Below are 25,217 nucleotides of genomic sequence, written 5' to 3' on the forward strand. Positions count from 1 at the left end.
CTGGGTCCTGGCTCTGCTGCGCTCCTCGTCTTTGCTGGTGATTACCCAGAAGCCAATGCACCCCTCGTGGAGTTGTGCAGGGAGATCAGGCAGAGAGGCCACTGCATCCGAATGCAAACCCGAACCAACGAGCCACGTGGCCTTCCCCTAGAATCTGCTGCCACCGCTACGAAGATGAGGGGAGACAAAGGTGTGTGTGTGTGTGTGTGTGTGCTGAAGAGTGTGTGTGTGTGCGCGTGCGCGCGCGTGTGCAGAGTCTGTTTGCAGCTAATGGAGATCTTCACATGGGCCAGGAAGCCTCAGCCCTGAGAGCAGAATGGCAGCTGCTGTGTACCTGGCCTGCGCTTCCCCTCTGTACTAGGGTGCTTCCGCCTCCCTGGTCTGCCTCTGCAGGCTGCCTCCCTCTCCCTCTCCCAGCTGTCGCCCCATCTCTCCAGTGTTGGGGAAAGCTGGGAGCAGGCCACCCAGCTCTCTCCTGGCCTCTGGGAGAGGGGGAGACTTTACACTGCTTAAAATACCAATGGCGACTCTTCACGTTCCCCTGGGCAAGCCTCAGTCGCAGAGTTTAGCCCCGTCGGCGCAGCACTGTGTCCTGGGCTGTCAGCCCACACTGAGCTCCCTGAGGGGGGAGAGCTCCCTGCACACGTGCACACACACCAGTGCCAGCAGCAGAAGCGGGCTCTGACACGCACAGGCCCGGCAGTCACTCCTTCAGTAGGGTGGCCTGGTGGAAGCGTATGGTGGTTCTGCCTTAAGATTGCTCTCTTCTCCCATGGCTGTGAGTCCTTCCCCCTCTATCTCACCAGTCCCGCCCAGTCCAGGCCTCCCCCATGGACAGTGCTGTGTGTTCACTGTCTGCAGTGCTTGTACACACCAGGCTCTGGCATGGTGGTCCTTGCCCTGAGGCAGTCTCGGACCCTGCAGAGGAGCTGGGAAGCAATGGGGGTGCAAGGCATTCCCGTGCTGTGGCGTTCTCTGCACCGCCGGCAGGAACATGGGCTTTGCATGGGAGAGGACTTAGGCTCCATGCTAGCATGCCTGTGGGCGGGGGGGGGGGGGGGGCCAGGCTGGGAGCCCCATGCTCATGATTTTCATGCAAAGGAATGCTGAGTTCCAGGCAAAGGCATCAGCCTGGGGCTTAGCCGAGCTCTGGGCCCAGCACAAAGTAGGCTGTTGAATTCACTGAGATAAGGGACCCAGGATTTTATTAAGAGGCTTGGCCTCAATAATGAGGCTGCTGTGTGTAGGGCCCAAACTGTTACCGTGATTGTAAGAACCCAAAGTTCTTGGTAACTGTTATTCTTGGCGAGGCGGTGCAGGCAATAACTCACTGGAGACACGGCCGTCCGACCGATAGATGGCTGGCACAACGGCACAGTACAAGAGCGCTTTCACTTTATTTAGTCGCAAGCACTTCCACACGTCTGCAACAGATTAGTAAAACACCCCCAAAATCAATAATTACCCAAGTGTGGAGCTGGCTTCGAGTGGTATAAGGACAGCCTGCCGATTGGCCAGTCTTTCGCCTGCCGTTGGGGATCCTACGATGTGCCCACGAAATGCTCCTGCGGAGTCCACCGACCCCATACTTTCTCTCCTTGTTTGTTTGGCTTAGTGTAACAACATGTCAATAAAAAAACTTGTTAAACAGTTTCAAAGTTTAAATGAGTTTTCCTCAAACCATTAGTTAGATGTGTTTCTGCAGAGTCCGCATGTCTTAAGGGCCCTGACAAACACATCCCAAAGAGCAGATGATCTTCCTGTTTTTCTAAAACACATACCTCAGCAATTTCACCAGCGCTCTTACCAGGAAGGACAGTGGCTCCCTCCCCTTCCCCCCCCCACCTCAGCTGCTTGCTCAGCTATGCTAAGGCTGTTGCAGAGGCCTGCTAAAATCTACTGATTTAGCTGCTTTTAGCAATAAGGATGCTAATCAATATTCCAATTATTGGTAGTGCTAGTCCGTCAAGCTCTCCCCATACAAAAGGACACGGTTTTGCATGCGTCACCCATTTTCCCACTGGCTCCAGCAGAACCTCTGAGAACCAGTGTTTGCCCCTGGCTTTCACAGACAGGCTGTGCTAGAATAAACCTGCTGCTCCCCCACGTGCTACTCGGTGCTGGCCGGTCGTCTCCATTTGAAAGGGACCCCACCGCATTCAGTAGAGGGGTGTTACTGGGTGCAAGGTCATCCAGAAGTGCAGTCTAAGCCCTTCCCCAGCTCCCACTGCATCATGTACTTTTATTGACTGAAAGAGGCTTGTGAATATGTCTGCCTGTGGGGGGGTGGGGTGGCGGGGGGGTGGCTGCAGCAGATCCAGGCTGACCACAGGCCATCCCGCCCACTCGCCGCCTGAACTGGGGAGTGTTCGGCAGGGAGCAGGGCCTGAATCATCCCCCCTTTGGATGTGCCCTGGTGTAGGGAGTGGAGATGCTTCTATGGCAAAGTGCAGTATCAGCTGGCTATGGGACAACAGGCTCCTGTGAGACTATAGCTCGGGGGAGTGCCCTGTAACCCCCATATTTCTATTTATGTATAATTGTGATCTTGCATATAAAGCATGCCTTGTAAGACTTCAGGGGAAAGGTTATGAGCTGCTGAAAGTCACTGTTCTATCTAAATATGTATATCATTAATGCATATGACGTTGTGAGATTGTGTTGTACGGTCGTCAGTAAAACAGGCTGTAAGTTGGGGAATCGACCAGATATTATCTCCCCAGAGACAACAGCAAGAAAAGTAACTAATGTCCGGGCAGGTGTCAAACAACCATCAACAGCCATTATCCAGTAAGGGAGCTACAAATCAATGACTCACCTGCATAAGGCCACACCAGGGGAATTGCTCAACCTTGCCTGCGGACTCAGCAATGCCCCCCAGACATGCCTGGACTTGTGTTCTCCAAGCACATGGACTGAGGCTTTGGCTACACTGGCGCTGTACAGCGCTGCAACTTGCTGCGCTCAGGGGTGTGAAAAAACACCCCCCTGAGTGTAGTGAGTACAGCGCTGTAAAGCGCCAGTGTAATCAGTGCCTGCAGCGCTGCGCACTCGCTCGCAGCGCTGCAATCTACTCCCCTCAGAGAGCCTGCAGCGACTACACTCGTGCTTCACAGCGCTGCCGCGGCCAAGTGTAGTCAAGCCCTAAGGGTATAAAACAGAACACGGGGCCCCATGCTTGGCCTTTCTCCTTCCCCCACCTACATTGCAACTAGCAACAAGGATACTGAGAACACTGAAGACTCCAACAGAGGAGACTGGCCCAGGTTTCAAGGGTGATACCTGTGTACTATGAATTGCAATATCCAGCAGGGTGAGAAAAGTGCTTAATCTAGTTATTGCCCAGTCTAACAGGGTTGAGAGTTTAGACTGCGTGCTTATATTCTCTTTTTTTTTGGTAAGCACTCTGACTTTTTGCCTATCACTTAAAATCTATCTTTTATAGTCAATAAACTTGTTTTACTGTTTATCTTTACCAGTGAGTTTGCCTGAAGTGGTTGGTAAATCTGTTCAGGTTTACAAAGGCTGGTGTATATCCACTCTCCATTGATGAAGTGGTGAACCAATTAATAAACTTGCACTGCTCGTCTTGAGCAGTGCAAGATGGTATAATTCCTGAGGTACAAGGCTGGGAGCTGGGGCAGTTTGGTTGGTGCCTTTCTCTGTGTGATTCATGAGTGGCTGTGGGAGCATTCATGCAATCTATACTCCTGGGGGAATTCTGTGCCACTGTGCATGCACAGAATTTACGTCCCCTGCCGACTTTCTAACGGGGAAGCAAAGGGAAGCCACAAGAGCGGTCATGTGACCCTCCCCAGCAGTATGTTTTGGGTGCCCAGGGAAGCCGGCAGAGAGGTAAATCACTGTGGGGAGGAGGCGGGACGGGGGAAGACTCGGCTGGTGGCTCCTCCCCTGAGATGGGCTTGGCTGCTTGTCCTGGCTGGGCTGGGGAGGACGGGACTTCCTTTTCTCTTGCACAGCATCCGGGGCCAGGTCAGACCCACCCCCAGATTTCTCGCTGGCTGCAGGAGCAAACTGCAGAAGCTCTGCAAACTCCCCTCCCACCCCCCGCTTCCTGCAGCTATTGCTCCTCTGTGCATCCAAACCCCCTCATACCCAGACCCTCCTGCTGAGCCTCACCCCCCCGCGATGAGCCCTACTCCTCCTGCACCTGGATCCCCACCCCACCAAGCCCCAATCAGCAGCACCTGGATCCCCACCCCACTGAACCCCACTTCCCCAGCATCTGGACACCCCCATTAAGCTCCCAACACCCAGACTCTCCCCCTGCTGAGCCCCAACCACCTTCACCTGGACCCTCCTGCAGAGTCCCATTACCATTGCACCCAGACCCCCCAACAAGCCCCTGTGCATCCAGATTCCCCTGCACCCAGAACCTCGCCTGGCAGAGCTCTTGGCTACTATGCTGGAAGCCCTGGCTGGGTGATGAGGAATTTGGGGTGTTTCTGACTCCGACAGTTTGCTGAAGTGCCCGGCCATCGGGGTTCCAGAGCAGACTGGCTTCCAAGGCTCAGCTTGTGCAGTCCTGTCACTAGAGCAGTGATGCCCAAACTTTTCCTCTGGTCCCCCACCCCCACCCCCAGTAATAGAATGTGTCTTTGCCCCCCCCCCCCCCCCCGGGCCTGGAGGGGAGTGATGGTGGCCGGGAGCTGAAAGCAGGGGCCCGTGGCCGAGTCACTGTTGGGAGCAGGGCCGTGGCTGGGGCTGAGGGCCAGGAGCAGAGCTGGGGGCTGAGTGGTGCTCCCTCCCCGCCCCTTTGTGGGGGCTGGCCCGGGCCCCACCATGCCCCCCTGGATGTTTCTCTGCGCTCCCCCAGAGTTTGGGGACCACCGAGATAGAGCAATGCTGGGAAAAGGACAGAGCAAAGTTGTGATGGGTGGCTAAAGCGAGGTGCCAGGATCCGTATCCAGGCATCTTGGGCTGCCTGCTCCCAGCAACTGCGGAGCACCCCAGTCAGAAGGCATTGCCGCCACCAGCCTGCCCCACATCCTAGCGTCCCTGGTTCTGCAGCCTTCGTGTGGCGACGTGGATGTGAGCATTGAGGCTCAGAGCTTGCCTGTTTCCTGCTCCCACTGGTTTGCTGTGTCTTGCAGGTGACCAACGAGATCACTCCCGTCCTGTCCTACTCCTACATGGCCGTCCTGGTGCCCATCTTCCTGCTGACGGATTACCTGCGCTACAAGCCGGTGCTCGTGCTGCAGAGCCTGAGCCACATCTCCATTTGGCTGCTGCTGATCTTCGGCACCAGTATCCTGGCCATGCAGTTCATGGAGTTCTTCTACGGCATCACCATGGCGGCCCGCGTGGCCTACTCCTCCTACATCTTCTCCCTGGTCACCCCCTCGCACTACCAGCGCATGGCCAGCTACTCCCGCTCTGCCGTGCTGATGGGGGTCTTCACCAGCTCGGTGCTGGGGCAGCTCTGCGTCACCGTGGGCGGGGTGCCCTTCGTGACGCTCAACTATGTCTCGCTGGGGTTCATGCTCTTTGGGCTCATCCTGACACTCTTCCTGGAGCAGCCCAAGCGAAGCCTCTTCTTCAACCAGAGTGGTGCCCCCGCCCCCTCAGAGCTGGACAGGATGCACCCAGTCGGGGACAAGCCAGTGCCCCCCGTGCCCTCCCACTGGCGCAGCTCGGCCCTCTTCCGTATGCTGAGGGAGCTCGGCACTATCGCCAAGCTGCCCCAGCTGCGGCTCTGGTCCCTCTGGTGGATCTTCAACTCTGCCGGCTACTATCTCATGCTCTATTACGTGCAGCTCCTGTGGAATGAGATTTACCCTACCACGGACAACCGCAAGGTCTACAATGGCGGGGTGGACGCCGCCTCAACGCTGCTCGGTACACGGCCCTGTCTGCCTCCGGGGGTCCCCCCTTGCTCCCCTGCGCTGCGTGGTGTCCAAAGGGGTCTCCGTGGGCTTGTGTAGCGCTACCCAGCAGGAAGAGAGAGGGAAGGGCTCTTGAGGCCAAGGGGATTATGAGGCATGAGCCCCACACTTGGCATGTCCTGAGCCAGGCACTAATTCCCCAGGAATGTGCCGCATGTGACCTTGCTGGGCTAACAAAAGCTGCTCCGCACAGGGGATTAGCTCCCAGCTGGATGCGAGTTGCTGTTCACAGTCTGCCGCCCTTGCAAAGCCGCTGCAATGCGTGGCCCAGCACGGCGCGTTTCTGCACAAGGCAGGCCCCTGCTGGAATGGGAGCGGGCAGGGTCTAGGAGTCCCAGCTGGGCAAAGCTGCACTAGTTTAACTGCACCGGGAGTGTCAAATGGCTTAGCGAATGAGATGCCAACCCGTGTGGATGCTCCGATTTGGGTTTAAGAGCCGTTTAAATCTGTCCCTCATTGACGTAAACTAGACCCCAAAATCAGTGTCCACCCAAGGGGTTTGCGCCCATTTAACTAAACGAGTTTGCCGTCTCCCCTGTTGTTACATGGGTGCAGCTTTCCCATGTAGCCACGGGCCGAGTGCAGGAGCACGCAGGGCATCTGCCTGCACTGGGCCTGTCCCCAGACTGGAGAGCTTAGCCTCCATTTTCATGAGCACTGAACTCACCGTTGAATTTTGCAGCACGGAAGCTGTCTGACCTGTTGCACTCAGCCGAAGAATGCCTGGCTTAGCAGCCTGTAGTGAGTGGGGAAGGGGGGCATGCCCTGAGTCAGTCTCACAGCTCCAGCTGTAGCCAGAGCTCTGGGGCTGTATCACAGTTGGTTCTGGAGGTGCAGAGGTAAAGCTGGGCCTGTGCATGCAGCAGCAGGTTGGGAAAGCACTTAGCCAGGGAGCGTCCCTAGCCACTGACCATCCTCCCAGGGACTTTCTCTGAGTTAAAACTCCTGGGCTTGCAATAGCTCACACCTGTTACCCTCATGATACTTGGGCCATGCACCCCATAGGACCCATCTGGACGCTGCAGGGGGCTGAGGTGGCTGTGTGGTGCTCCCGAGGGGTGCCCCGGGTTGTGAGAGACCTCACCACCACCTGCCCTGAGCAGGAAGCAGTCTTGTCTGTGCCTGTGTAGCTCTGCTCCCTGAAACCTCCAGCCCGTGGCCACCGACAAGCACTGACTACCAGGTCTCTGCACACTCGCCCCCTCTGTTGCGGCTAGTGACAGACACACAGCAAGCCCGGAGTCCTCAGTGCGCTCCCTGCAGCATGCAGCCCCTGTCACTGCCACGCTCAGAAATGACCAGGTAAGCTGTCCCCGAAGAGACAGTGTGCGCACAGCTTGACTGGCACAGCTCAGGATCAGGCCTTCAGAACAACCAGCACAGATCTAGTCACAGTGACAACACACGCAAGTTTATTTACGAAGATTAAGCTTTAAGAGCAACGGTAATAGGAACACCAGGTTATGTGTAAAACAAAGGGGATAACACGCTTCTTAGAGTCTAAACTTCACTCTGTCAGGCTAAACTCCTTGTCTACAGCGACTTCTCACCCCGAACAACCGCCCCGCAGCACAAGCCCACATGTCCCGCTAGTATCCTCAGTGACGGATGAGCCAGGGGTCCTTTTCCCTCCCTCTGACAGGCCAGTAACCCTTGGAGATGCCCCTTCTGAAGTGCAGCCCCTCATAAAGCTCTTCTCCCCCATTGCTTGTCCTCGGGTGAGCTCCCCCTTGCTTTCACGTCAGCCTGCTTTTCCTGTTGACGTCACATGGCAGTGGGGCTTGCATTGTTGCTGTCCATCAGGGACAGGGACTAGCCATGCTTGTGTCTGGCAGAAGCCTGGGTTGGCCACTTGGCCTTGGTACAGACTTTAATACATGATTCAGCACATATACACACTTCCTTTACTAGTGTCAGTACATGCATTTCACAATGGCGTTAGCGAGCAGTGTGTCTGCACTTTCGTTTGAGCCCTCACAATATACTTTTTGGATCAGTCCTAGAAGAGCAGTGTGTTGGGTGCAGTGAGTTTGTCAGGCCTGGAGGAGTTGCTGGCAGAGAAGTGACTCCTCTGCCATTTTGCATTGAGGGGCTCGTAGGCTGGCTGAAGGGAGGTGACAGAGAGCGGAGATGGCTGCATGGCAGGCCACAAGCGCCTCAGCACAGCCCCCAGACTCCCCGCGGCTCCACGCTCATAGCAGTGCTGGTGCCTGCCAAGTGTGTGTCCCCCACGGGAAAGGCAGAGCTTGAGGGGCAGTGCCATGGCAGAGTGACTGTGAATGCCCTGGGACTGGTGCTCATTCGCTGGGGCAGACGGGGGTGTGAGTGGTGAGCTTACAGAGGCCCAGCTGCACTCATCTGTTCCTTGCATGCTGCCATCTTCGTGTGGCCCTGGATTACGTCCTGTCACCACTGCACCAAGTGCAGCCAGGCAGGCTCCTGCCACAGGCACGGGCCTTACCCTGCAGGCAGCCTTTAGTTACTGACGTCTTGTCTCCCCAGGTGCCATCACTGCCTTCGCTGCGGGCTATGTGAAGATCCGCTGGGCGCTGTGGTCGGAACTGGTGATTGGCGGCGTGACGGCATTCCAGGCTGGGCTGCTGTTGCTGATGAGCACCACCAGCAACATCTGGCTCTGCTACGGGGCCTACATCCTGTTCAGGGGCTCCTACCAGTTCCTGGTCCCCATAGCCATGTGAGTTGGGGTGTCTCGCTCTGCTGGGTCCCCCACTAGTAACACGGACACAGCTGGACGCCGGGTCAGCCACTCCCCCAGCGGGTGAGCTGGTGTCAGAGGGCAGAGAATGTGTGCTGCAGTGAAGGATTGGCGACTGGCCCTGAGCTGCGCCTGGGGGCTGGGCTCCCCCTCCACCAAGGAGACAAGGCCCATGCAGCCGGGGCTTTCCAGTGGGGCACCTCAGCCCACATCCAGAGAGGCCTGCTGACCCTTGCTCTCCACGTTGGCGCAGTGCCTAGTGGGGCTGGGTGGCATGGGGTTTGTGTGAGTTGTAGGTGGGACCGTTTCCAGTGATGTACATCCCAACCCCCTGGCCCTTGACTGGTCCAGGCCTGAGGCTAAGGCCGGTCACTGCTGTGCTCGCATGGCACCGGCCTTCTCCAGCCCCTTACGGGTGTGGGCACAGCAGCACCACTCCCTTCAGCCCAAAGCACACTGGAACTGGAGCCTGCAGGAGCCCTAGGCCTGCAGCACTCCCTCAGCACAGCCTCTAGGGCTTAGATGGGCTCCAACTGCCCTGGTGTGGAGTGGGCAGGTCTGCCGCCCCGAAGGCTGAAGCAGCAGAGGGAAGCCCACTGGTGACACTGGGCCACGGGCACTGCACATTCAGACACAGTGCTGGGCTCTGCCAGCCTAAGGCAGGAGGTGGGCATGCTAGGAACTGTGTGTGGCGTATTTCCTCAGGGCCTGGGGGTGGGATTTTGGGAGGTGCTGAGTGAGCGCATCCTCTCAGACTCAGGGCCCCTTGAGCGCTCCTGTAACCAGGCGTTTGGTAACTCCCACCCTGTGCCTCTCATAGAGATCCCAATGGATCGCACAGGCCCTAGCCAGGAACTCCTACCCCGGCTCTATAAACCACAGCTCGGCTGTGAGCAGCTGGGAGAACAGCCAGCCGGCAAGACAGCTTGCAGGGCAGCGCGCTGTCAGAGCACAGGCAGACGGACGCGTCACATGCACATGGGGACGGATCTCCTTGGCCGGGCCAGAGTCAGCTGGTTCAGGCAGGGGCAGGGCGATAGTGGCACTGGCTGTACGTTTGCTGTCAGACAGATGCAGACGCTGAGTGACTGCTTTCTTCTCGCTTTGATGGCAGTTTCCAGATTGCCACCTCCCTCTCCAAAGAGCTCTGTGCCCTGGTGTTTGGCGTGAACACCTTCTTTGCCACCGTCCTGAAGACCATCATAACCATGATCATATCAGACAAGCGGGGCCTGGGCCTTTCCGTGCATCCGCAGGTAAGGGGGCTGCGCGGCTGCCAGTGGGGAGCCACTCAGGAGGCTGAGTGGGTCGGATTGGCCCAGGCCGAGAAGCCTATGGCAGGGATGTTTGGTGGTTGGGCAGGATAAGGGAAACTGCCCACAGCCATGAAAGTAGCCCCTGGGCGGGCAGGGCAGGGCAGGGGTGTGACTAGTGGTCTGTATTGCTCGCCTGGTTTGCCATCTGGCTCTGCCCTGGCTGAGTGTGCATTCAGGGCTGACGTACGCACAGCGGCATTTGGGGAGTGGTTGAGTCAGCCCTAGAGCCCCAGCAAAGCCTTTGAAACTGCCTCGAACCCAGCGTGCAGCGGGAACAGTGCCCTGGCTGGCTTGGACGGGGATTGCTCATACTTTGCCCGTGGAGCCAGGTCTGTGCCTCTCTGCTGCTCACTTTCCCAAATGGGAGCCGAGCCCGAAGGCTGCCCAGTTCCCCAAGCCCTGGGAAATGAACACGTGCTTAGGAGCAACTCACTGGGGAAATGGCTGATGGGAAATATAGCACCCTGCCTAGTAGGGGGCTGTTGGGAGGTTGGTGGCTGGACAGGGGCAAAGTTAAGGTTGTTTGGGCCAATTTAACAGTGTCCCTGTCATAGAGCCACCTGGAGCACCCTCTTGTGACAGGCCATGGCATGACTAGTGTGCCTGCCTCAGTTTCCTTCTCAGGTAACGCAAGGACTCTACACTAGGCTGTCTTGCCTTGGTAGTACCCCTCCTTGGGGCTGGTTTGTTACAAAAACCTTGTGCACATTTTCCAAAACATAACTCCCGAAACGGTCTAGTTATCAGTCCCGTGTACGTAGTCCTTAAAATCCCATGACATGACACCCCCACATATCACACGCCAGCATCTTCTGCCGCACCTGGGCTCCTCTTGTGTCCTTCAGCTGGAGTGCAACTCTGCTCTTCCCAGCAGGCCCCAAAGCCTCGGCGGTCAAAGATGGGGGTTGCACTCTAGCCTCTCATCCTTGCCAGTAAAGCATCCCTCACTGCCCTCAGCCCACTCCCTGCTCCCCTGGGTCCAGCCTTCAGCGTGGGGACAGGGCCAGCCTTAGGGAAAATGGTGCCCTGGGTGAAATTGTATATTGGTGCCCCGGCCCCTGCTGCCTCCCCTGGCCTCCACATCCCCCCATTGCCCCTGGCCCCCGCTGCCTCCCCCCATTGCCCCAAGCTCCCTTCCGCTCCTCCAAGCCCCGGTGCAGCTGTGCCCCCCCCCCATTACACAGCAGTTATCGGGGAGCTAAGTGGCTACCTGCTGCTGGGTACAGAAAGTGCAGGGGGTCAGCCCTGTCCCCAGCTGCCATTAACCCCTTGGTGCCAGCCAGCAAGGCAGGGCAGCGCTGGCTGACTGAGGGGGGGCAGGCTGTGGGTTTAACCTGGGCTCTGGTGTCGTGTGCTCTCTCTCCCCTTCAGTTCTATGTGTACTTCGCCTACTTCACACTGCTGGCAGTGGTGTACCTCGGGGCAGCGGTGTGCGTGGCCGTGACGCACCGCCGGCGCAAGGTGCCGCAGGAGCCGGCGTTCGCCAAGGAGCTCGGCAGCCCTGCTGAGGAGGCACCAGGGAAGGAGAGGAGCTCGGAACCGGGCAGCGTGCACATCTGAGTGCATCTGGGAGAGGAGACCCAAGGGAGTGGCCTGTGTGCACACCCCAGCCCATCACAGTCCCAGGGAATGGCTGGCCACGGTCCTCTCACCTTCCTCACAGTGTTAATGTGCACCTGAGAAAGCAAGGAGCGCAGGCCAGGGTGGGGCTGCAGTCCTATCCTAGCTTGTAGGGGCCACCAAGCCCCAGGGCTGTGCGCACCCTTGGTCCCCAGACTGCCACTGCTGGCAGAGCCGCCACTCCCGCCCGCTCCCATCACAGCCTCAGTGCCGGCAGAAGCTGCACCATGCAAACCCCAGTGTTAAGAACGGCCTTTGAGGACAGAACGGCGCAAACCTGGAGATCCCATCCCAGCGCCAGGCCTGGCCCCAGGGCTGCTGCTTTGAGTGACATGGCTCCATTACTGACGCGGTTCCTGGGCCGGGTTTTCCCAATAGACACTTGTGCGCACACACACTCATTCGGGGTGACCTGTGCCAAGCGTACCAAACTCACCTTAGGCTCCTCCCAGAACATGAGGAGGGGACTACACCCGAGATGTTGCTAAGACAAGCCATTGAGGCTCTTTTCTTCGCTTCTGGTGTCAGCCCTCATGGGTCCTGTGTTCCAGCTTTGCTCCACAAAGGCTAGAAGTGTGCTCTTCGTAGTGAAAGCTGAGTGTCCCGTGTAATCACCTGACTTCAGGCTCTGGGGCTTGGAGCACTTCACCCGATGCGTCCCCCCGCCAATGCACTGCTTCAGCAACTGTCTGAATGGCACCTGGGCAGCCACTGCAGCTGCTACTGCCCTAGCCAGCCGCTTCCACGCCGGCTCCCCCGGGCCCCTCTGCACAAAGCATCTGACCCTCTGGCGTTGAATCTACGGCCGCACCAGGAGGGCCAGCCAGGCCCTCCCCACACATGGCTCTGTAGCTTTACAGCATGGCCCACAGAGCAGCCTTGCCCTGTACTACGGGGCTGGAAAGTCCTTGCACTAACCCGGGGCCTTGTGGCATAACTGTGGCCCATACTGCCTATGGCGAGGGAGGTTCGACCCAAGCGGGACCGTGGTTGGCTCTCCTTGCCCAAGGTGGGGGCTGGGCTGTATCACTGGGTTGGGCTGAGAGGGGCAGGTGAGCTGTGCCCTCCTGCCTGGCACACATCAGCTGACTGTAACAGAGTGTGGCGGGGGGAAGGCGGCTGTAAGTGCGGGGAGGCATCTGGCAGCCCTTTCCAGCCCAGCACGGAGCGAGGGGGCCCATTGCTGCCCTCAGCCGCTGTGCTCCTCTCGGGTCTGCAGCCTGCACCGTGGTGCAGCGGTGGCCACTGGGGCCATAACCCTTGTGTGTTGGAGAGTGGCGCACGCCCACGTGCTGCCCTCTGTGCACATGGCCAGGAGCAGATACCCCGCTGTGACAATCTGCTGGGGCGCCCTGCCTTGTGCGTGATGTCGTTACCCTTCCCCTCCCCACCAGCCTCAGCCTCAGCCAGGGAGCGTTTTAATACTGCTAAGCTGCGTTCCAGCTCCCGGCCATGCCAGGAAACGCTGCAGGGCTCTGCCAATCTAAACCATGCCTTAAACTGTGAACCCCCCAACTCCCAAATTCCCCAGCAACATCTCCCGGCAGCGGCCAGCCCCCTTACTGCACACGCTCACACGGTAGTAAGGTTCTTTTGTTGCTTTAAAGAGCCAATACACAGCCTGCTAGCTTCAGAGGGGCGGCTGTACCCACCCTTCCATTAGTGCACCTCCTTGGCTCATCGTGAATGTAAACCACATTTAGTAACAAACTGCCCCAGGGCTAAGTGCTACCACGTGTCGAATAAAGCTAGACGGGGTTACACGCAAACAAAAGTAAAACGACGCTGCGCCGCCTGAAACCTGATTGACCAATGAGACTTTGCAAGAGGCTGGTCCAGCATGGCTGGCCAGGCTCCCAGCCAGGACCTGCACAGAGGGCAAAATGCTTGGGCCCAACATGGCAGGCTGCGGATGGCGCCCGAAGGTCAGTGACCCTGTGACAAGAAGCTGCCAGGTTCCTGTTGATTTGTATGTAACACTTCCAGTCCCTAATGCTCCATTTACACTGGAGACAGGTAGGTGGCTGCCTGGGAGAAAAACCCGTTTCACCCTGTGGTTGGTCTGACTTTGACACATACGAACAGTGAGTAGCCAAGGCCTCAGCCAGGGTTACTACAGACATTACACTGCCCTTACTCACCAGTGTGACACAGGCATTCAGAAGAGAGACCCGGGAATGTACAATCAGTCAATTCACTTCTGGGTCAGACCCTGGGCTGGATGCCCTGTAAACCATTGAAATGTAGTGTTTGCAGTGTAGCCCCAGAGGCTGGCTCTCTGTCGCCTGCGGTGGGTGGATGCCACGCTGGCTGTGCCCCTGGGTCCCTTCGTGGTAACTGCCCCTGCATTGGCTCTTCCTGCCGCCGGGCGGGCCAGATAAGCCCATGCACAGGGCAGGCCTGAAAAGCACAGCAAATCACTAGGCCTCTCTGTCCTACCCGCCCACATCATGTCACTGGGCCCAGGCACTGCTGAGCCCCTGGGCTTGTGTGGCCAGCAGCCCCCACTCAGGCCTGGTGCAGCGCAGGACAGTGTCCTAGCAGGGGGGCTTTGAGGGCCTCAGCTCTGTTGCTTAGCTGGTCCTGTGTAAAGTCCAGACTGTCATGAGGGCTGTTGTGCTGGCAGTGCTAGGCTCTGTGTCCCACCCTCCCCCGCACCCGTGATGGGATGCTGGCTGAAAAGGCCCCGCCTGGCTCCCGCCCCTATCCCCAGTGTGCATTGCTGGCCACACTGGAGAGGGCAGCTGGCAGCAGCCCTTTTCTCATCCAAGTGCCTGGTACCAGCTGAACTCTGAGCCAGCTGCCAGCAGGCAAGGGCCCTGGGGGCCGGACATAGGTCAGGGCATCCCAGGAGCCTGCTTGCAGCCTGGACTCTACCCCGGCCCCCCAACACCGTCGCTCCCAGCCAGGCCAGCCCCTGTGCACCATCTTGCCTGGCTCGGCCAGCGCAGGCCCTGTGTGTGATTGCTCCAGCCCCAGGGCACCATCAGTCCCAGTACACAGGGGCAGGCTCGGGGGGTCACCCCGATGAAAGAGGAATCAACTCCCTGCTCATCTAGCCCCCCCCCCAAACGAGGCCCTTTCCCCAGAACAGCTCCAGCCCTGTTCTCTGCCCACCACCTGCTGCTCCCTCCCAGCTGGGCCCCAGCACTGGCCCACAGCCTAATGCGTGGCCACAGCCCCCGTGGCTGGGAGGCACCAGCCACCGCCAGGATCCATCACCCTCTTTGGGATTTCAGGGCCTGCCTTTAGCTCCCAGGTGTTCAGCTAGTCACTTTACTAACCCAGGCTGGACAACTGCTGCAGCCTGTTGTGTGAGACTGTGCGGCACGGCGGCACCGGGGGCCCAGGGCTCCATCTGGCACCGCAGCACTAGGGACATGGGGGCTCTGGCCAGCACTGCAATGCTAGGGATGCAGCGGCCTGGGGCTCTGTCCAGAACCACAGTGCTAGGGGCGTGTCTGACCCACAGCCCGGGGGCCTGGGGCTCCATCCGGCAGTGGGCTACCCGTGCCGGGCAGCCAAAAGGGGAAGCAGCGAGCTGGTGCGGGCTGGATTTCACACCAACACTGATTCTGCTAGGCCTGTGCTCGGTAGTTATTGACACACCACCTTCCCATGGGGAGCGCCACAGCTGGGGCTGGGCTGGGGCCTCACTGCCATCCCTTGGGTAACTTGTTTCCCTCAGCCTGTGACCATGGAGCTGGGGAATCAGCTCCTAGCACAGCAGATCAGGGGCAGCGATGCCAATGCTACATGGATGCTGGGCTCTTCCCCCAGCCAGCCCCAGAGCCCAGCCAGCCTTCCACCTGCACTGCACAGCCCCGGGGGTCTCAGCTTCCCAGGCATTCACATGGCACAAGAACCGCCAAGACTGACAGCTGCTAGTCCCGGCTGGGCTGGGGAGGGACGGGACTTTCTCTTTCTCTGCATGGGCAGTGTCAGCTCCACAACTGCTCTGACTCCACAGCCCACCCTCACCTCTGCACTGCCTTCAGAGCTGGGCTCCCAGCCAGCCAGGTCCCAACCCTGAGAGTGGCCTCTGCAGGGGAAGAGGAAATCCCTTCCCCAGCCCAGCCCAGCCGCTGGAGTCCGGCATGTGATAGGAGCCCCACTCCCCTAAACAGCCAGATTTCATGGCCGGTGATGTGTTTTTCACAGGCGTGAACTTGGTAGGGCCCTAATGGTGACAGATTCTGGAAGGGATAGTAAATCTCCTGTCTCAGGGTGTCAGCCAGACTCCAATAGAAACCAGAATGAGACACTGCACAAGATCTGCTCCATGCAGGTGTTCCTCTGACCTTCCACTTGGAGGAAGCCAGAGTTAAGCTGTCTGCGTTTCTTAAGGGCTAGCTCCGTGCATTCACACCCGTACATCTCTCTTCACAGCCAAATGACTGGGAGTACAAGAGGAGACTTTCCTTTATTCAGTGCCTTTAGAAAACGGTTTAAAGAACACAACTGACAAAAAAACAAAAATCCACAGGCTTTAAATTGCATTAATTACACAAATACAGTAGACAATAAGAAACAGGAATTGTGTGACTTGCACAGCCTTTATGGTAATTTCAGTACAATAAGAAGCTAGTTAAAAATGTAGCACCTCAGATTTTCAAAACTGATTAAAAAAATCCTTTAGACATTAGTGCTTCACAAGGATGGTACATGAGGAGCATAGACGTGTGTGGAAGGCTTCTGGCTTTGAGGTGGGACATTCTCCTGGAGCTGATGATGCTCAGCTGCAGTATGGGACCTTAAATCCCACACCCTGACGTTCTCCTAACATTCAAACTTGCCTGTCATGGGCTGGGGCTCCCTCTGGAAGTCAGGTTTTATGGCAGCAAAGAAACGTCTCCACCCCATAATGCTCATGGAGGTCACAAAACCTCCTGGCCCTGACACCCAGTATTGCTAGAACAGGTACTTTTTAATCTGCCCTCTGGTACTCAAGGAAATGCCCCTTCCCCCCACCCCCAAGCAAAGGAGAGTACATTCATTCCCCTCATCAGCGCATGCATTGCTCTCCCTTGTCCCTAACCAGAGTAAGGCACATGTTGGCCAGGGTTTGGTGTGGATCGGCTGGGCTAGCCAGGGGAGGTGTGGGGAGGGCACCCCCCCTCAGCTAGCCAGTGTCCTGCAATGGGGAAGGCACTGCACAGAACAGTTGGGGCAGGGATTTGGCCTCCATTTGACTTTCCTCTTATAACTAACCCGTTTGGTTCTTCCAACAAGGAAATGACTCTGCTTTCAAAGGACAGCCCCCCCTCCCCCCCCGGCAGCTCCTGAAGTACTACCCCCAACAGCTTACCCATGCCATGGGAGGAACCCACTTCTCGCCACCCACTGTGGGAAGCAGGGCTCCGCCAGCAGGAACCCCACTGCCAGCTGAGAGGCACCTGGGGCTGGGGGCCTGGTCCCACTCCAGCTGCCCTGGAACAGATGGAGGAAGGGAGGCGAAGCCAGGGGCTATCAGACCAAGCTGAGGGGGAAGCCAACCTGCAGACAGGGACACAGCTAGAGACTCAGGGCCTTTCACCCAGCTGAGCCCCCGCAGGGTGCACAGCCAGCGACAGACAGCAAGCCCTGGGATGTCACAGACCGAGCAGTAGAGCTGAGCTGGTGACAGCCTGCACTGCTCCGGCTGCTAACGAGACCAGAGTGCTGCCCAGCTGGGGCCGTCACCCACCCCACAGTACAAGGACTGGCCGTGCAGCCAGCTCTCCCGCTGGGCCTCCCCATCTCAGCGAAGAGCATCTCGTGCTCCGGCACCCCGCGTGGGGACCACGGGGCCCTCCCTGTGGCGACTGTCCTAGCAAGGGGGAAAACAGGGAACCAAGGAGAGTTCACCCAAGAATACAACTAACCTGGTTAAATATGAGGGGGATTAAAAGAGAGAGACCCACTGCGTGTACACCGGAGATGAGGAGATGGCCAGTACAGCCAGCCGGCTCAGCCCTCCAGATGCTGGCGTTTCAAACTAACTCAACACTCTTTGGCTTTTCATCTGCTTCTCTGGGAATGGCTGTGTGAAGGGGGAAGCGGCTGCCCCGTTGGGGTCCCTCCTCTCTGTGCTCCGAGGCGCGGGCGGGGGCAGGTCACTTTTTGGAAGAGGTCATGAAGCTGTTCTCAATACACAGGACGATGAAGGTGTTCTGGCAGCTGCTCACCTTCTGCTCCAGGAGCTTGCCCGAGGCCAGCGAAGAGGCTTGGCCTGTCACCACGCCATCGTCCGTCCTCCATGTCTCGCAGTAGCTCTCTGTGAGCCGGTGGCCCTTGGCGTCAGAGCCATGCCAGACATTCTTCTGAGGCCTGCAACACAAGGCAACAGCTCACTGCCAAGCCCATGGGCACGAGCAACGGCTGGAGTGGCACGGTTTGCCAAGAGACCCCTCCCCCCCAACCAACCCCTGGCCTCCTGTAAGGGGTCGGACTCACCCCTGCGACACCTCCTGCTGGTCGTCTGGGGAATCAGCTCAATCCAGCCTCCGGAGTGCCCTCTGCAGGCCGGTGATCCACCCTGTCCTCTGCTGGCTCCCGTGTCCCTTCCAGGACCCCGGTGCCCCTTGCTCTGGGTGCTGCCCCCTGGCAGTACCCCCACACGCTGGGTCTCCCCTCCCAGGGGAACCCTCACCCACTAACCCCACCTCGCCTCAGAATAAGGCTACTGCCAGTCACCATCTAACCCCACGCCCGGGGCAGACTGCAGTATCAGCCACTCATCACTGGCAGGGTTGGGTTTGGACCTGCTGCCTTGGCCTACCTCCGGGCTGCCCTCTGCAACCCCCCAGTACCCCTTGGCCCAATGCTAGGCCGCAGCCTGGGGCTTTCCAGGCTGGAGCTCCCCAGCTCCTCAGCCTTTCCCCAGCCCTGCTCTACTCAGGTACCCTGTGTCTAGCTCCCTGCAGCCAGGCCCGTCTCTCTCTGAATGCAGAGAGAGAGAGAGACTGTCTGAGCTCCTGGCTCCCCAGCCTTTATAGGGCCAGCTGAGTCTGTTTGGGGCATGGCCCCAGCTGCAGCCACTTCCCCCGAATCAGCTCAACCTTCCCTGCCCCAGCCTTCTCCCAGGGCTGTTTCAGGCAGGAGCGGGTGTCCACCCCACTACACCTCCCTTGCAGGAGCAGCAGGCTAGGCCGGAGCTACCAGCGCTCCCTCCCTGCAGCTTCCTGGGTGGCAATGAAACACAAAACCCCACGATGACCACGACTGTGTGGAGGGGGGACGGGATCAAACCTGCCCTGGGGAGGGAGCCTGGAAAACCGGAGTTTCCAGAGCAGCCCAGCATGGAGACCCCCTGCTCAGGGTGTGTCACTCGTTCGCATGGAGCCCCCATCACATCCAACCCCCCAGGACAGCGACCTGGCAAATCCCTCCATTCCCACAAACAAAGCCAAGATAGGCCCTGAGGAATGCGGCCCGGTGAGCTCCCTCAGCCTGGCAGTTCTCCCACCCACAGGGGAGCCTGGCTGGCTGGACAAGGCCGTGCTAGCCAGGCAGGAAGGCTGGCCCAGAGTTCACGTGGCCCTGTTTGAGCCAGGAAGACCGAGGCACTAGCAAGAGAACTCACAACACCCAGACCAAGGAGATCCGCTCCCTCACTCTTCCTTGCCCCTGTTACCAGTTGCTGCTGGTTACACAAAGGTTCTGCCCCCCTGCCCAGCTTGGTGACTGCGGGCACCTCGCAGGAATCATCTCCCCGCGCTAGCTATCACGGCTCTGCTTCCCCGCACGCAGGGCAGATCCGGGGAGCAACATGCAGTCCAAGCCTGTGGGAACTGGGCCCAGAACCACCTAGCACACAGGCTAACCGCAGTACCTGACACTGCACTTAGCCAGGAGGTGGCCTTGTGCCCAGCACCTGCCCTGGGAGGCTAACAAGCCATTCTCACATGCACTGTTCCTACAGCAGACAGATCATTCCTGGCAGAGCCAGCAGCTTCTCCCCATGGCATTTACTTGCCTCACGTGATGCTGGCTGGGAATCATGAAACCCCGTCCCCTTCAATGCCAGCCCGAAAGGGACCCCCGTGGCATGGGGACCCCGCAGTTGCACAGCAATGGGTCACTCCCTGCAGCGGCAGGAGGCAGCCGTTCTGGGACACCTACCACGCAGAGTCTCTCAGTACATCTCTTCCGTCAAACGAGAGGATGCGAACACCAGCTCGGAACTGAGCCTCTGTGCCCGAGAACAGCGCCTCCCAGTTGTTAAACAGCACTTCATCCTTTGGGAGGAAAAACTAGTCACACACCGCAGCAATAGTGTCTGCTGGGAAAGCGCATGCGACAAACCAACCAGAGCCCCACTCCCCGCGAGGGCTGCGCGGGAGCCCAGCCTCTCCGGCACTCAGCAGAGACGGCCGTCGGGAAGCGGGGCTGCCCATGGGCTGCATGAGGCTCCCATGCTTCCTGAGAGGTGCTAAGCGCCCCAATCCCCATCTACCATTGTGGGCGCTCGGCGCCACTTGTCGGATCAGGCCCTGCGCCCCAGGTGACGGGTGCACCAAGCGCTGACGGTGGGCTTGCTGCACTGGGCACGGCAGCACTCGCGTCTGCAGCATGCGTCGCTTGCACACTGGCCTGTGCTTGTGGAGGTCTGGGCTCAAATCCTGACTGGGGCACATATACAGTGGGGCTGGCACTCCCACACATGCGCTGCCTGCACCAAACTGCCCCAGGGCTCAGCAGCATTGCAGGCCCCCAGCAGTGCTGCCAGTGGGGGCAGAGCTGGAGAACAGAAGTGCAGTCCACCTTTGCCAGAGGCCCGTGCTCCAGCCAGCCTTTCCGAGGGCTAACAGGCTAAGCCCAGGGTGTGTACGCTCCCACCGCGTACCTGGAGGTTGACGATGGGCACTCCGCTCCGGTCGGCCCTGCGCACAATGCTGTACAGGTCTTGCAGCCGGGAGGACAGGAAGGCTCGGAACGTGCCCATCAGCCCGACTGCCCGGGCCTGCTGGAAGCACTGGAAGTCAGCTCCACGGATGCCACGCATGCTGCCGCTCAGCGGGGCGTTCAGCGCCACCAGGTGGAGCTGGAACGAGAAGACAAACAGGACCCGACGTGCTGTGGCCAGTGGCGATCGGCATCTTGCCCTCACCCACAGAGCCGCTGCCCCCACCCACCAGTCGTGTCCTCCCAGCGCCATGCAGAGACTGCCGCAGATGGGGAGCAGGCAACAGCGCCTGCTCCAGGGAAAGCTCCAACGTAGCTCCTCCCAGAGGTCACCTCCTCCAATGCTACCAGCAGCATCTCTGCAGCATGCTCCCATGGACGCAGGGAATGGTCACTGATATCCTTGGTGTGCCCAGCCAGTAATGGCAGCACCCCCAGAACCAGCCCAGTTCTGTAGCGTCCCTGCCCCTCCCCATGCTCTCCTGCCAGCCCACGTGCTATCTGCCTGACAGGGATCAGGGCTGGCAGGCTCCGAGCAGCCATTTGGCCTCGGGGCAGGGCTGGCAGGCTGGGCACCGTGCTGGAAGAAGGGGTGCGGGTGGGGATTAGGAGCATGGTAGAGCTGAGCATGACCCTTGGCTTTAGCGCGTGCTCTCAGCCTGAGTGCAGGCGACTGCACACCCCGGGGGGCCGTTTCCTCTCACTCTTCCCAGGGACACCCCACCCCAGTCTCTGAAAGGTTGGGCCCAGCTGCCTCGTTCCATACACTGCCTGTGTTGTGCTGCAGTAGGTTGGCTTAGGGCACTAACTCGGGCTGTGCACAGCTCTGCTCTCGCTCGGCGGGGGCAGCAGCCGGGTGGGGCAGCTGTGGCTGGGCAGTACTCACGGCGGGTTGGAAGTCAGGGTGCCTGTGAATGGCAGAGGGGGCGCTCTCCCCCCGGCGATTTGGGGAGAAGCTGTCCAATGGCTCTTGCTGGGGCTGGGCGCCGTGGGGCGAGTGGTCGGGGAGGCGGTGGTGGTTGGCGATGCTGTCGTCCGCTCGCCAGGGCCGGGCTGTGGAGGAGGGGTTGTGCTCTCGGCGTGGGTGCAGGAAGCCAGAGGAGGCAGTGCCGCCATGCGAGTAGTGGACACTTGGCGGCTTGTCGTACACTTCATTGTCCTGTCGTGAGAGAGCACGATGCTCACTGCCCAGCCGGAGGACAGATCCCCGGCTCCGTGGGCCTGAGCGCACAGCTCTCGGGGGGAGAAAGAAGGGCTCACTTACCAGCCCGGGGCTGGAGATGGAAGTGTGTTCCTCCAGCTGAAACAAAGCAAGGAGGCTCAATTACTCTCTGGCCAGGTAGAGCCAGGCTCCAGACTCCAGGGACAGCCACACCAAACCAGTGAGAACAGTCAGGAAAGGAAAAGATTTTGGGGGCCATTCCAAAGCAGCTGGCAGGCGGCTGTGGCCCGCGGGCTGCCCAGTGACCACCCCCGTGTCAGAGAGCGCCAGGCTCTGTGGAGGAGCAAGGGGCAGGCAGCATGCTTCAGCTCCACACACAGCACAGGCTTCACCACAGACCGGCCAGGGCCAAAACCTCCCCTCGAGCTTGCGCCAGAAATCCCACGCGTGGGGCTACAGCTCAGCATGTGCTTACTATGTGGGGAGAGTCCCTGTGGAGGGGAGGTCCCTGAGCGGGTGGGGTGTGGGGGGGAGTTTCCCAGTGCGGCGGGTGTCCCTGAGCGGGTGGGGTGTGGGGGGGATTCCCAGTGGTGGGGGATGTCCCGGAGTGGGTGGGGCGTGTGTGTGGAGGGATTCCCAGTGCGGCGGGTGTCCCTGGGTGGGTGGGGTGTGGGGGGGAGATGCCCAGTAGTGGGGGGTGTCCCTGAGCGGGTGGGGCGTGTGTGTGTGGGGATTCCCAGTGCAGCGGGTGTCCCTGGGCGGGTGGGGTGTGGGGGGGGAGATTCCCAGTAGTGGGGGGTGTCCCTGAGCGGGTGGGAGGCCAGACTCCCAGAGCTGGAAGGCAGAAGAGGCTGCCAATGCTTACTTAGCAAGCAGCATCTGGGGCTGTGAGTGGCCCATCAGTGCCAGGGGCGTGACTCCAGCAGGAGCGACCGGAAAGGGGAGCTGGGGGTGCTGGTACGCTGGGGGACGGTAGAGGGCTTCTAAAGAGCAGAGAGAAGAATTCTGCCAGCCCCACAGCCAGGCGGCGTTCCGGCACTGTGACGATCCAACCCATGCTTCCCACCCAGTGCCAGCTTGGGAACAACGTCTGCCTCGCCCGCAGCCCAGAGGCGCCAGAACCGGCCCACCAGCCTGGACAGGGCCCCCGCCATCCCCGCTTCCCAGCCAAGGGAGCCAGATGAGTTTGCTCAGAGGGCCTGGCGTGGGCACCCCCCACACTAGCTGTGTGTCATTAATCCCCAAGGGACAGGGCTGGGGGTGCCCTTCTCGCCAACGGATCTGGCAAACCACGCCTGGGAGCAGCGGCGGCACTAAATCCAACCTGCCCTCTCCATCAAACTGCCCCGGCCCCCACACGCTGGTGCAGGGAGCGCCAGGAACAGGCTGGGCCATGGGTGCTAGGAGAGCCCCATGCATGGGAAATGGCCCCTGTGCTGTTTGCTCCCCTTGGCACGCAGAACAGGCACTGCCAGGCTCGGTTTCTGGGGCTCTTCCCTGGAAGTGGCAGCCCCAAGGACCTATGTGCCAGTCTCATGCTCAGCCCTCATTCAGCCTGGCTCAGCCTGTCAGCAGAGAATGGCCAGGGCTCTTCTCATCCCCATTCTGCCCAGCTCGCAGGGTGACCCTGCATTGTTTATACAGGAGCTCGACGGTCAGAGGTCTTCAGATCTCGCCTCTGCCCATGGCTGGACTGGCACCAGGCCCAGCTCCTGCTGCTGGAAATGCCCAGGAGGCCTCTGTGCGAGCAGAGCAGGCTGCAGGGTTGGACTCGTAGGCCCTGATCCTGACAAGAGACACATGCTCAACCATATCCACTGTGGGTCTTTCTCTGCCCTCCACAGGACTGCTCGCAGGGCATGTGCTGGGCAGGACTGGGGCCGTTGCCTGGCAGCACCAGATGCACAGACCCGGTCCTGGCTGGGCCCTGGCACATCTGCAGTGCTCTGCAGGCAGATCTCGACGCAGGTATGTACATAGCAGCCTGTCCTCCCATAACAACATCGTTCATCAGCCCCACCCTGTACTCACACGGACTCTCCGGAAGCCGCTCCGCACCCGGACGTACAGCTCTTCTCTGTCCTGTACGAAGATCAGCCAGCCCTCGGGCACCTCCTGAGCCGTGCTCAGCATGGACTCATATGCTGGCAAGATCCGCAGCTGCTGGGACACACAAGCGTCAGTGCAAAGGCACAGGAAAGGGCTGGGCTCAACGACAGGATAAGCCTCTGCAGCCCAGCACTGAGGTACGAGACGGGCTGTCTCCCACTGGCCCCGGGTGTGAGTGCAGCTATGCTGCACATGGACTTGGAGGAGAGGCTGGAGAACGCCATGAAATGGGCTCTGACTGCACGGGGTTCAGCAGCAGAGGGCACATGAGCACTGGCATGCTTAGTGCTCCGGCATCAAAGGGCTCCGAGATCAACCCTAATGGAGGCTGGCTGTTGGCTGCTGGGTGACTCCAGCCCTTTATACCCTGTGTTCTGGAATTGCCCCGGTGCATCAGCGCACTGGTGCTTGAGCAGGGCCCTGGCCAGCACAGCGGCCAGATGCTTTAGGGAACAGCGTGAAACTCCTCTGGACAATTCTGCCATCACCCGCCCCTGGGGAAGGCTCCTTCCTAACCTCAAGGATGTAGTGGCTGCTGTATCTCTTGGCATGAGAGCGGATTCCCCTTGTACACTTATTCTTGCCATGCTGCTGTTCCTACAGTGGTCTAATCCTTTTCTCATCTCTGTCTCTATAATATCTTGTAGCCCTGAGTTCCACAGGGTAATTCTGCCTCAAGTGAATGAATTTTATTTTGTCAGTTTAAGATTAGCTGCCCACCTAGCTTATTGGCTGTCTCCTTGTTTTGCTGAGGAGGGCCTCATGCCTCGCCTTCCCCATGCCACTGGTTTATATCTAGTTACAACGACCCCTCGCCCCCCCGTCTCCGCTCCGCACTGAACAGCCCTGTCTGTCTCTTCCCACCTCTGAGTATTTCCCATGGCTCTACAGCTTCCACTGCTCTTCTCGGCAGAATGGCGGATACCTGCCTCTCACAACGGGCAGCGGGGCCTGCTGCAGAGAAGTGGGCTCTCGCTGGGACACAGGGTGGCACTGCAGAGGAAACACTCTTGCAGCCACGCTGCAGTCACACAGGAAGGACCCGCCACCTCCCTAGATAAGCTGTGCCAAGGGTTGAGTCTCCTCACTGCTAAAAATCGGCCCTTCATTTCTCGCTGCAGCTCCCAGGCAGGGGGGCTTCTAGACTGGAGAGCCCTCTGCGCTCACGAATCTCCCGGGGGTAGGGACTTACAGTCCCCGCCCCCGTCTCTTGGATAAACGCAGCGGGTCTGCACAGATCCCCCTCACGTGCACAGTGCCCTCAGCTCCGTGCGCCCTTCGGCATGGGGCTTTTGGTCCGCTGCCGGTCCTTCCCACGGGGCTCTCCTCTTGACCCGGCTGTGATGGATCACAGCCCAGCTCCTGCAGCGGGTATTGCTTGCTCTGCGCTCAGTGTCCATGCCACAGGCAGCCCCCCGGCCAGCCCAGCCGGCACTAAGCAGAGGGCACTGATTCTCTGACTAGTGCCACCCCTGGCAACCCTACGGCCTGGCCTCTCCCAC

The 25,217-nt window shown here is 59.3% G+C and overlaps 2 protein-coding genes across 2 annotated transcripts in view; one reads left to right on the plus strand and one right to left on the minus strand.

Annotated features, from left to right (window-relative positions):
- SLC19A1 (solute carrier family 19 member 1) overlaps positions 1-14,234 on the plus strand; it is a 45,399-nt gene extending 31,165 nt beyond the window's left edge. The window contains exons 3-6 of the mRNA XM_065413107.1: positions 5,115-5,859; positions 8,409-8,601; positions 9,737-9,878; positions 11,310-14,234. Coding sequence (XP_065269179.1) covers positions 5,115-5,859; positions 8,409-8,601; positions 9,737-9,878; positions 11,310-11,498 — 1,269 coding nt within the window. The 3' untranslated portion in view covers positions 11,499-14,234. The remainder of the gene's footprint in view (positions 1-5,114; positions 5,860-8,408; positions 8,602-9,736; positions 9,879-11,309) is intronic.
- A 3,415-nt stretch (positions 14,235-17,649) lies between these two features.
- Positions 17,650-25,217, minus strand: part of COL18A1 (collagen type XVIII alpha 1 chain) — a 105,588-nt gene continuing 98,020 nt past the window's right edge. Inside the window, exons 37-42 of the mRNA XM_065413419.1 lie at positions 23,638-23,766; positions 21,709-21,744; positions 21,331-21,603; positions 20,386-20,583; positions 19,662-19,777; positions 17,650-17,867 (exon numbers count right to left, since the gene is read on the minus strand). Coding sequence (XP_065269491.1) covers positions 17,654-17,867; positions 19,662-19,777; positions 20,386-20,583; positions 21,331-21,603; positions 21,709-21,744; positions 23,638-23,766 — 966 coding nt within the window. The 3' untranslated portion in view covers positions 17,650-17,653. The remainder of the gene's footprint in view (positions 17,868-19,661; positions 19,778-20,385; positions 20,584-21,330; positions 21,604-21,708; positions 21,745-23,637; positions 23,767-25,217) is intronic.

This window comes from Emys orbicularis, chromosome 11 (assembly GCF_028017835.1).
Source record: "Emys orbicularis isolate rEmyOrb1 chromosome 11, rEmyOrb1.hap1, whole genome shotgun sequence".
Classification (NCBI taxonomy): Eukaryota; Metazoa; Chordata; order Testudines; family Emydidae; genus Emys; species Emys orbicularis.